The 11,141-nt window shown below is 38.7% G+C and overlaps 1 protein-coding gene across 2 annotated transcripts in view; it reads right to left on the reverse strand.

Moving 5' to 3' along the window:
• Positions 1-263: 263 nt before the first annotated feature.
• The window catches only part of LOC109482894 (major facilitator superfamily domain-containing protein 10-like), an 11,283-nt gene continuing 405 nt past the window's right edge, over positions 264-11,141 (reverse strand). The window contains exons 2-13 of one of the 2 annotated variants that reach the window (XM_019785779.1): positions 9,590-9,778; positions 8,854-8,950; positions 8,452-8,555; positions 7,854-8,012; positions 7,237-7,422; positions 6,752-6,848; positions 3,494-3,605; positions 3,129-3,237; positions 2,334-2,424; positions 1,665-1,712; positions 1,314-1,403; positions 264-636 (exon numbers count right to left, since the gene is read on the reverse strand). In XM_019785779.1, the coding sequence (XP_019641338.1) occupies positions 524-636; positions 1,314-1,403; positions 1,665-1,712; positions 2,334-2,424; positions 3,129-3,237; positions 3,494-3,605; positions 6,752-6,848; positions 7,237-7,422; positions 7,854-8,012; positions 8,452-8,555; positions 8,854-8,950; positions 9,590-9,775 (1,392 nt within the window). In that variant the 5' untranslated portion in view covers positions 9,776-9,778 and the 3' untranslated portion in view covers positions 264-523. Of the gene's footprint in view, positions 637-1,313; positions 1,404-1,664; positions 1,713-2,333; positions 2,425-3,128; positions 3,238-3,493; positions 3,606-6,751; positions 6,849-7,236; positions 7,423-7,853; positions 8,013-8,451; positions 8,556-8,853; positions 8,951-9,589; positions 9,785-11,141 lie in introns of both variants that reach the window. The other variant, XM_019785778.1, reaches the window with a different exon arrangement.

An 11,141-nucleotide genomic window follows, 5' to 3' on the forward strand; every position in this document is an offset into this window, starting at 1 on the left:
ACTGTAAGGATTTTAGACACTGAACAAGACTATTTCTTGAGAGGGGTGAAGGAAGCCATTTACATCAGGGCCCATCACCCTACATTGAACCGCGACGGGGGCCGACATCGTCTACCAGATACCTTTGACCCAGTGTTGACGTCACACTTCAAAGAAGCCACGTGACAAGCTTCACTGGGTCAGTCTACTGAGGAAGACCAGAGTGACTGGTTGAAAGCTCTAGGTGAGAGAATTTTTGTGTTGGATCAAAAGTTTTAACTTTAAACATCATGGATCATATTCAATCTATAAAGTCATACATTGTAGATATCAATCCACACTCAATGGTCATTCAAAGATCCAGTGGAAAGTAGGATTTCTAACAACTCCACAAAGGCACACACAGTTGTAAGACTCATTGATAAACTACTCTAACTTATAGTAACTATTGTCTTCCAATAAAGTTAAATGTATAATATATAATATTTACTTTATAGCAGGGACAAAAGCTTTGGTCACATTCAGGACAGACAGTGCAGGTGAGTTACTCATCAGTCTTGTCTGTGGTTGTTTGTACCTTAGCTAACATCAGGACAGGTATAAATAAAAGTAGACCTCCCATCGCATAGCACGGCAGAGCACCAAGTCCCCAGTACACTGTAGGAAGGGAAAAAAAGCTAGGTTAGGCCTAGCCAAAACTTGCCAATTTGCAAGTTGTCATGTTTCAGGCTGTGATACCAACAACTACAACAATGCATGCATATGTTGCCCTGACACTACCACTAATTGATTTTGTTACCTCTTTGAGAGTAAATCTTAAACAATAATCTAAAAAGCAATTGTATTTTATAAGTATGTCCATAACTAATTTATAAGATGTAAATTTATTGGTTCATGTGTAAATCTTAACAGTTACTTAATGTTATGCATTCGTATTTTACGCAAGTATGTCTATAAGTAATTTATAACTGAACCCTACCAGACATTGCTACATATGAATATTGTTTTGTATAGCACTAGAGTAATTGTCCTTAGAATTTTTAATGATTGAACACGCCAATTTTAACGTTGTATTATATTGTAACGTTTTTAACTGCAAATGTTTAATTACTTAAGTTAGACTGACACGTTTTTAAAACCGCCTCACAATTCAGCCCGTCACGGCTACCAGGAGGCATTTATGTAACAACTAAAGTTCTAATAAACCAGTCTACTACTACTACCACTACATGTAAACTTATCATGTAGTCATGTATGCATGCAGTTTAAGATTATCCAATTCTGGTACTATGTACTACTTAGTCTATAGCTCTGTCACGATAGTTCCCATTTACCTGTAGATGCAGCCACTGGGCCGAGTGCTCGTGCTAGAGCCCCCAACGAACGTAAAATCCCCATCACAGTTCCCTTTTGGTCTGTACCACCTGCGGAAACCAAAATAATAATGTTAAATGTTCGTCAAAACATCAGTTGAAAGCATCCAATGCAATTTCAGGGTGGCAAAACAAAAAATATTCTGGATGAGGGAATCTGTCTAAATTGACATTTACTGCGATTTCTTAGCCCTTTTTTGACATCATTCAAACAGAGGAGTAATTAATAAGCTGTATGCTTGCTTTGTCGATTTTTGAAAAGCCTTTGATTCAATTTGGCAAGTGTTAACCTAGACAGTAAACCTTCCTTACCATATGCAGATGTCATAGCTGTCAGACAGGGGACAACTGTTGCAGAGGCTACGAGGGAAACAATACAAACATGCTGTAAGTTATAGAATGCACTGTGAAGAACTAATCAATGGAATACAATGTACATTGTCACAAGATCTGGTTTTAGTATTATTTACATGTATGAGTAAGAAATCCTGCTTCTTAGTTTTCTACTATAATTACGTTCTATGTCAAATTCAAAATGTATAGTCACGTGCTTAACTTTGATTACCGGTATGTGTTTGTGTCAAAGATTCCTTTTAAGCACTTTTAAAGTTACAATAACAACTACGTCACTATAAAAGATTTTATATCATACCTGGGCTGCTACATTTGATACGATACGGGTCCTCCGCCACATCTGATAACTATAGCAGTACAGCCTGGGGTTCTAAATGGTTATCACACAGGATTCCAAATGTTCCAGAATGATTCGAGAATGTGTCGCCTGAGCTGCGTGTGGCAGATTCGGACGATGGAATTGATGTTGTTACATTTTTTGTTTAGGGACACCAAATTTTGGCACATTTCGCATTGAAACGCATGTCTCTGGTGCATATGGCATAAATAAAATACAACACGGTGTATTCCGCATACCCCTCAGTCCCAGCCCTCCCGCGGGTTGGATCTCCCTCCTCTGACACTTACCGAATGAGAAAAGGCCCAGTCCTACGTAGAACAGCAGGGTTGACTCGGCTGCACCAATCAGAAGGAAGGATGGAACTAGGATGGCCATACCCTGCATTGGGAAAGAAACAATATCACCTGCAGCATGTAACACAGCTTTGGGCAATAATCTGTGCAGATTTTTTCACCATCTCCCTGCAGTGAATTCTGTTGTATACTACATTATGTATATAGCTGCTATAACTGCCCTTTGGTGTAAGACAACAGCCACGCGGCACAGTGTATGGAAGCTGCCAGTATTACATCGAACAACTAACTTGTTATATGCAGCCTTTGAACATCTAAACCTAAACATCGTTTAAAGCTCTATCCAGTGAGGATGCCCCTACTGTACTGGTGGCAGCGAGTTCCACTCTACAATACATCTAGGAAAAAATAAGTCCTTGGTTGATTACTCTGGTACTTGAAAGCATGAATATTTCTTCTTCTTCATATTGTGTACCTCAATTAATGTACCAAAAGCAGTTAGTGGTAAGAGCAGAAGACAGCAAGGAAGGATTTAAGCGACATGATACAGTAATCAAAATTGACTCTCGGAGCACTACATGTAGTACTACAAGGTAATGATGAAGGCTAATCTTTAAGCAGATCCTGAGGAGGCAAAAGACAGTATCAAATTGGCCAGGCAATATCCATTTGGGAGAGTGAGTCCCCCTTGACCATGGGTGGCGTATAGACCCTCTCTGGATATTGCCTGGCCAATTTGTCACCCTAAGATCTGCTTGGTGATTACATGTAGATGAAGGAATGTTTTACCCTGCTTGCTATTTTCTTCTCTGTCCCAGGTGAAATCCTCCTGGAGTACCCCCCCTGTGTCACCAGCATGATCAGTCCCATGTACAGGAACATTCGGCCCTGCTGCATGCTGGGAAGATTGTACCATCAAAGTTAAAATAACCAATATTCACCTGACTCATACAAGCTTGACTTAACTGTTTTGCAATGTAGAAATATTAATAATATAATGAATAATGCAACCACTTAGGTGTCAGATCATGGAGCTAGAAAATGTTGATCAGTTTGAACACACACAAAAAAAGCTAGGGTCGGCAGTTTTTTCTAGGGTCGGTCGGGATACAGGGAACACACCATTTTATTTCCTAGGCCTGGCCTACATGTACCTGGTATACTGGAACTTGTTGTGAGTCAGGAATGTGAGCGTGTACTCCAGCCCAGAGAACAGGAACAGGTACAGGAAGTACGTGGATCCCAGAGACTGCAGGCTCTCCAGTTCTGTGGGTTTTCAAAGTTCAAGTTCACATCTTTAAAACAATGTTTGAAGACGTATAATTCATCCTGGAAGAAAAATACACATGGTATTGCCCCCCTCCTTCATAAGAGTGTGGTCATGGCTTCCGATTCTAACGTCGTTAATAAATTTGAGCTTATGTTGCTACATGTATATGCTGATGTACAACATACAATAGGGCTATCTTTAATAAATTTTGAAAAGGAGATACCCCTTTACTTGAAGATCTGATTTTTTATGGGAGATTCAGAAAAAATGAAATAAAAAAAGAGTGGCTGACATAGATTTTGCACCATACTTCAACATTTCATTTCTCATTTCTATTATACTGGTCATGGGGGACATTGCATTGGAGATCTCTTAAAACAAATTTCCTGGGAGGCTTAATTCATATGTTACATCAATGAACACACAATACAATACATGGTAATTATAACTAATACATGACAATGACTTCTATGAGTCACCCATATGGTTAGAGTGTCTTTTTAGACTTAAAAGTCTAGCTCTGACACCTTTCAATCCCACCTAGACACAAACTTGCTCCCAAACGTGGAATGCTCCTATGATTCTCAGGCATTTACTCTGGCAGACTGGTAGAGTCATTAGCACTTATCTCTCTAACACAATCTAACATATACCACTGCTGATGAGACCACTGTGGTCAGGATTTACTAAATCACTCATCATTATCTGCCACTGCATGGACCCTTTTAGATGCTTATCCAAGGGGCAACAATTGAACCATGTTTAGCTGGGTGAACAATCCCACAGCTCAGTCCATTGTCTCAAACACTTACTTTTAAATCTGCCCACAGTTGCCCCAGTTGTAGTTCTTACACACACTCACCCATGTCGACCCCATGCAATTAAATTTTGCATTCACACTGAGTCTCATGGTTTTGGCTGAAGGGAATTATTTTGGAGAAAATCTAATTGATCTACAATGTTCACATTCAAAAATATCAGTTTGATGAAATCTGAAATGAGTTGATGGTCAAACCTTCTAGATTTGAACAGGGTCAAAGTCTCAGAACAGAGAATGGTGTATTGCACATGTACCAGGTACAAAAGAATGTGTTGAAAACTCCATGTTGTACATATTAAATCTTTGTAACAAATTCTTCTGCCCCCCCCCCCCAAAAGGACATTGAGTAACCAATCTTTCTGTTGAACATTAATGTAATGATTATAATGTGGCTCCTGTGTGGGAAACAATTTAGTTTTGGTGAAAAGAATTTTCAGTGAGTCACTGTGACAGCTTTGGACAAACTTTTCTGTTAGACAACAGCCGGAATTTGTATCATGCATCTAAAACTGTCCCAAGATTGTCCCAAGTTGTAAAGTTGTTCAACAATGAATCGATCTGGGGGGATTACCAATAGTTCCTGGACCAGGTACATTTTTTTGTACTAATACAAAACCTGTTGGAATTTCTAAAAGATAAGGTTAAGCCTTGTCTTAATGGACATATCACACTAGTTGTCAGGTGGAAGTGATATGCTTACTAAAGCCCCAACCATTTGGGTGGTATGGGAACCAGGTTTTCCACTTCAATCAACAAACATAACTCATGCACAGATTCTCCCAGTTAGACAAACACTGCATGGATTAAATCCTTCTCTCTTAAGCTGTTTGACTACTAGGTTCATTTAAAACAATTGCACACATTTGTGTGTCAACACATGTCCAGTGTATATCACAAGTATAATTTCATACCATTTTTCTGGAGACTTTTACTACTGTAACATGACATATAACTATTCCAAAGTCTTATAGCATGTGACAACACTTTCACCTTTCACATTGTATTTGTTATAATCCAGATGGGAGTGATGAGATGAAAATTCAAATAATCATTTCCTCCTTAATACTTGTAAATATTTTAAAAGTAAATATTACCATCATGTTTTTTTTTCAGAGTGAAATAATACATATTCAAGTGGTTGAATTGCTAAAATCATGCTTTGTACATGTATGTGAAGTTATACGACGTGTTAAAATCATTGTTGGTACTGTCATGACCTGGATTCCTCATGTGCACAGTTTAACAGAGAAAACCTAATATACATGTACATACAATAGTTTAAATGCCATTGTTGTTACAGTCTTAATAGAAAAGCAGGGACCACAGTGAAGTATTAAACCCAACAAATGATAACCCTACACTCCCATTTCTTGGGAATGATCTGATAAGAATGATTTCATTCTTGTGGAAGAACAAGCTAAAAGCCAGGATTTCTGTGTCCAACAGAGAAACTCCTAATTTGTTACTTAACTGTTCGAGATAAAGAGAAATGTTTCCATTGTTAGAGAGAGGATAGATACAAGCCTAGTCCAGAAGGAAATACAGGAGATTACACTTAAAGACCTGATTTTATCACTTCTTTCACCGGATGTAAAAAGTGTGAAATACAAATTGCCTATCTGTCAGAGAATCTAGGAGGGATATAACAAAAAGAAACAAGCCGCCCTGCAAAGATTCTGGAAAATACCAGAATTACAAGCATCTGATCTGCATATTAGGCAATTTTGTGGTTTATCCCTTCCCTTTCCAGGATGAAATAGAAATGTTAAATAGGAGTTTAGAATAATAGCAACATATCATGGTAAGTTATGTGTATTACAATTTTTTTTGCTTATTATAATGTGCACGTACATGTATTACAGGAATACTAGTGTGTCAATTGTCAATATTTACTTTTTGTAAACTTGACCTTAAGAATACACTTGTTCACTTGTTGCACTATATTTGGTGTATCAAACTACAGAAGTTTTTCAAAATTTAGGGAAAGATTCATTGAAAATTTGTCCTGTTGACAGGATAAAAAGTAGCCATTCCTTATTGCACAAAATGTACATCTGCAGTTTGGAGGTAAGTTGATAGGAGGAGATGCTGTATGTGACAGGAACAGCTCTCCTTGAGATCCAAAATGAACACTTCTTGCTATTATTTTAAAGACATGTTTCAGGGTGGCAAAACAAAAAATACTGGATGAAGAAATCTGTCTGATATTGACATTTACTGCCATTTCTTAGCACAGTTTCATCATCATTTCAAACAAGAAGACTTTATGTCTTAACCTTGCACAGAATTGCAATACTTGAGTCTACATATTGTACTCCTTACCTTTCTTTGTCAGATTTTTGACTGCAGAGAAACTGAAGAGAGACGGAGGGTTGATCAGGAAGGACGCCTCACTCAGCCCGTTACCGATAGACTTGGCCTGAATAAAAATGCCATTGCAAGATCTACAATCATGTAGTCTACTTGTACTGTGATTGATAACCTCAATACTAAACAATGCCTAAATTTAGTTTGTACATACATTTGTACATGTATATGTTTCAATCTATGAAAGTGGCCTTATAATATATTTTGTAACATTCAAATCAAATCAATTTTAAATTTTGCTTTCTAGTGTGTGTACGTGTGTGTGTGTGTGTATTACTGCACAATGTTCTGCATATTTGTTCCATAATATTAGAATTACTGGTAAATTAATAATGTCAAAACCAACTAATTATTGTATTACTGTGATGTTACATAATTTTATCATCTGAAATTAATGTATTGAAATCAGTTTGAAGAAGCTCAGATTGTAGAAGACTTACTCTTTTTTCCTTTGGAAGTGTCTCTGGTAGGAAGAACGTGATAAACACGATGTTACAGATGGAGAGAGTCAGTGCAAACAGAGCTGGGGTGGAGAAGAAGTGTCCCTCATCGGATATCCGGGAAAACCAAGCACCAATGGACGGACCAACCAGGAACCCCAGAGAGAAGGCAATACCGATCACAGCCTGGGTATTGAGTCAAGAAAATACAGGGTCAGATACAAAATGTAGTAAACAAAATACAGGTTCAGGTACAGTGAACAGTGGACCACACTTTGACGTCCGGTCCCTTACATGTAGTACCAGTGAAGCATGAATTTTGGGTGAGCGACAACTGCTGGGAATCGAACTCTGGGCTTCTAGGTCTAGAGGCAGGGTCACATCATGCACACTTCAGTTTACATGTACATTGATTGTTCTTAATAGATATCTTTGGTACAAGCTATGATCAACTACCCGGTATAATAATGTGTCAAAACAATAGGCAGTACAATAATTATACATTGTAGCATATTGAGCAAAATTCTACTTTTGCCACCGAAGAACAAACAATTCAGTTCAGACAATGTTACACTAAACAAACAAATAAAATGTAGCTAAACTAGTTAAGAAATTACCATTCCGTGTCCTTTTGACTTGGCAGACTTGAGGTCAGCTACGACGGCTGTTGCGAGACTGACGTTCCCCTTACTGATCCCACCCAGTACTCTGGCCAGGACAAACACACCAAAGGTGTACGACACAGCCCACACACTGTAGGAGCACGCTATACCAACCTACAGGCGAGAATACACAAGTCACATGTACAGAACAGTTACTCTAAATGTTACATCCATTCCAATATAATATGAGAAAATGTTGACTATCTATGTACATGTATACAAAGGCCACAACAATTTAATTTTTTGGTTCACAGATTTGCCCGCTTCATTTTTTTCTGATTTGCAAAAAAAAAAGTAACATGAACTGAATGAACTCCAAAAGATATGTAAGAGAGCGATATATGACGCTTATGAGAGATCTTCCTTGTGAATGCTTCCCAAATGCATGGGTATAACCTTAAACTTTTCAAGTCTAAGGTAAACAAACATCTGTCTTTACAGTCCTTACTGTCACCCAAAACCTATATGACTGAGTGTTTTGTTTTGGAGAGCCTTGTTTTGAGATGACAATTGTAGTAGAAAAGAAAAAAAAACAACTATAGTCTGGTCTTACAGCAGACAGGAGCATGAGAGGCTTGCGTCCGTACACGTCTGACAGCGCACCAATCAGAGGGGCCGATAGGAACTGCAGCAGGGAGAACAGGGACCCCAGGATTCCTGTGGGACAACACGGCACATATTATTAGTCTTTCCTCAGATCAGGTATATACTGCTTTGGGCATAAAAATTGAGTTATATGGGGTTAGGCTAGTCTCCACCAGTCTAATTTGCAGGCTGAATAAATTGTAGAAATTGGCCTAAAAAGGTGACTTGTACAGGTGTATGATATAAATATGCCTCACAAATTAAAATGCTGTAACAGGACCATGCATGTGCACTAGGTAAGTAGGTTTATGTACACATATTGTTACAGTAACAGTTTTAAACATTACAACATTACATTAAAACCGCTCACCTCCAAACAGTACAGCATTAAACCTCCTGGTCTGTGGAATACCCAAAGTAAGAGCAAACCAGTCCACATATTCCTGTATGGCTCCATACAGGCCACCCTGGGATAGAAAGATAGTAAACACTTAAAACAGCAAAAAATAATCATTGTTTGTCACTCATGAGTCAAATCCACCATTTTCTTACTAAAACCCTCCAGTTTAATTTGTGACTGACCTCCCAGACCTCAGCAACCTTACACCCAGTTGGGTTAATATCGCAAATTATAGGTAAAAATTATGTAAGAAATATGTACCAACCATTCAAGAGTTATGCATAATTATGCATAAGGTTCCAAGGGTTATGCACATTGTGATTACATGCACGAGGTTCCCATTTGCTGCGCATAAGGTTGGCTTATGAACAATTTTGTATAACTGTTGGAATTATTACACATAACTCTTGACCATTATGCAAAATTAACCTTTCAAAGTCTTATACATAATATATACTTTATATATTTATCTGTTGAAATAGAGAACCATGCCTCACTGTATTGTTTAAATTTGAAAAAAAATTGTATCTCTTGTGTCTAATGCCATTAATCATTAGCCATAAGTACATAATGTTACATGTACTACTATATCACTACCGGCATAAAGTTTCCTTGCAGTTTCTAAAATCTAAGACTTTGCAGGTGCATGGGTTTGCTATTTATGTATCAAAGCTCCTACGTTCTACAACACATGGTTAATATGTACCTGATCCACCTGCCCATAGTAGTCCAGGAGAGAAGGCATGAGGGGCAGGATGACAGTAAAGGCCAGGAGGTCCACCAACAGGAGCACAAACACTGCCAGGAGAACTCTCGAGTCGTTCTTATCACCTTCTTCCACATTGTCTTGGAAGGCTGACTCGGGCCTAGATCTCTCCTGCTTGGTGGCCATCTTCTGTTTCTTGGGAAAAAGGTGTAGGGTTAGTTATTGGGGCCTGCATGGGGGTCCCAACAAGATGGCCTGCATATGCCCTTTTTAGTAGGCGTAATCAGGCCTTTTTAGTCTTCGTAATCCATAGGCAGCCACCCAAAATCATTGTAATTTGTAATTGTTATTCTTAATCCGTGGTGAAAACTTTGGTGTAATTTTAAATGACAACCCCACCACCCCCATGCAAGCCCTCCAACAAATCTGTTTACGTACATATAGGTTAAATTCAGGATGGCAGCGGCTATATATATGTCTTACATTGATTTGGGCAGGCTGGCCACACTTGGCACAAAATTTAGGTGCCAAAAAATACAGCCTAGTATACAGGCCTCCAGTTATTGGTTCTATTTGAACAACTACCGGTATGTCTACATTGTTATCTAATGCACACCTGTAACACAATACAACATGGCCTGGCTAGGACAGGCTTTCTCTCACAGGGTTAGGTCCTTGAGATATTTTTGTCCATCATTGCCTGACATGCAAACTTAACCTTCACACATCTTATATACAAATGTTTAACTTCCAGGGATGGAGAATTAATCATACAGATGGCTTCATTCAGTCAACAGTGTTAATAACTGTTATTATCATATGACATTAACAAAATGGTACAGCAAGAAATTCAGTCAAACATGAAATGAGAAAAAGATATCATTTACCAAAAAACATTCAAGTATAAAAATACTGATAATCGAAATAAAGTTTAGAATACAAACTTTAAGTCCGAATCAGACATCTGTTTTGCAAGTCATGGCCGCACCCAAACCACTTTATCTAAGAAGGTTATTTTTAGATCAAGGACTTCTTAGGGCAGACAGGAGTACTCAGAAGTCTTACAACTTCCAAGGAAACCATTTTGGTGCCGTGTTAGCACTGTTCACAGGGCGGCAGGGGGCAGAAAAATACTAGTAGTTTAAATTGGCCAGAACAGGCTGACTAATTTGCAAGAGAAGTTGGGCCAGTCAAGGAGTTACGCATTGTCTACTGTGGGGTGTAACAGATCAACAAGTTTTAGAGATCTTCTTGAGATGATCTTTAGCTGCAGTAGTGTTGGGTTAATCATTACTTGAATCAACCTTAAGGTGCTCATGCAATCACTGGACCAGCAAGGCATCCACTTAGGTTCTTGAAGTGTTTTAACAGTGCTGTGAAGGTTCTACAAACAGAACTTCTAGTATAGAGTCTGAAACAAAAGTGGGGAGGAGGGGGGAGAGGGAAGCTAAGAATAGTGGTGGGGGAAGGGAAAGGGTGGTCCCAGGGTTGAGAGATTGGTGGGGGAAGGGTTTACAAAGGGGCAAGAGTGGTGAGGGGGAAGAGTTTTAGC

Source organism: Branchiostoma belcheri, unplaced genomic scaffold (genome assembly GCF_001625305.1).
Source record: "Branchiostoma belcheri isolate BF01 breed outbred unplaced genomic scaffold, Haploidv18h27 scaffold61, whole genome shotgun sequence".
Classification (NCBI taxonomy): domain Eukaryota; kingdom Metazoa; phylum Chordata; class Leptocardii; order Amphioxiformes; family Branchiostomatidae; genus Branchiostoma; species Branchiostoma belcheri.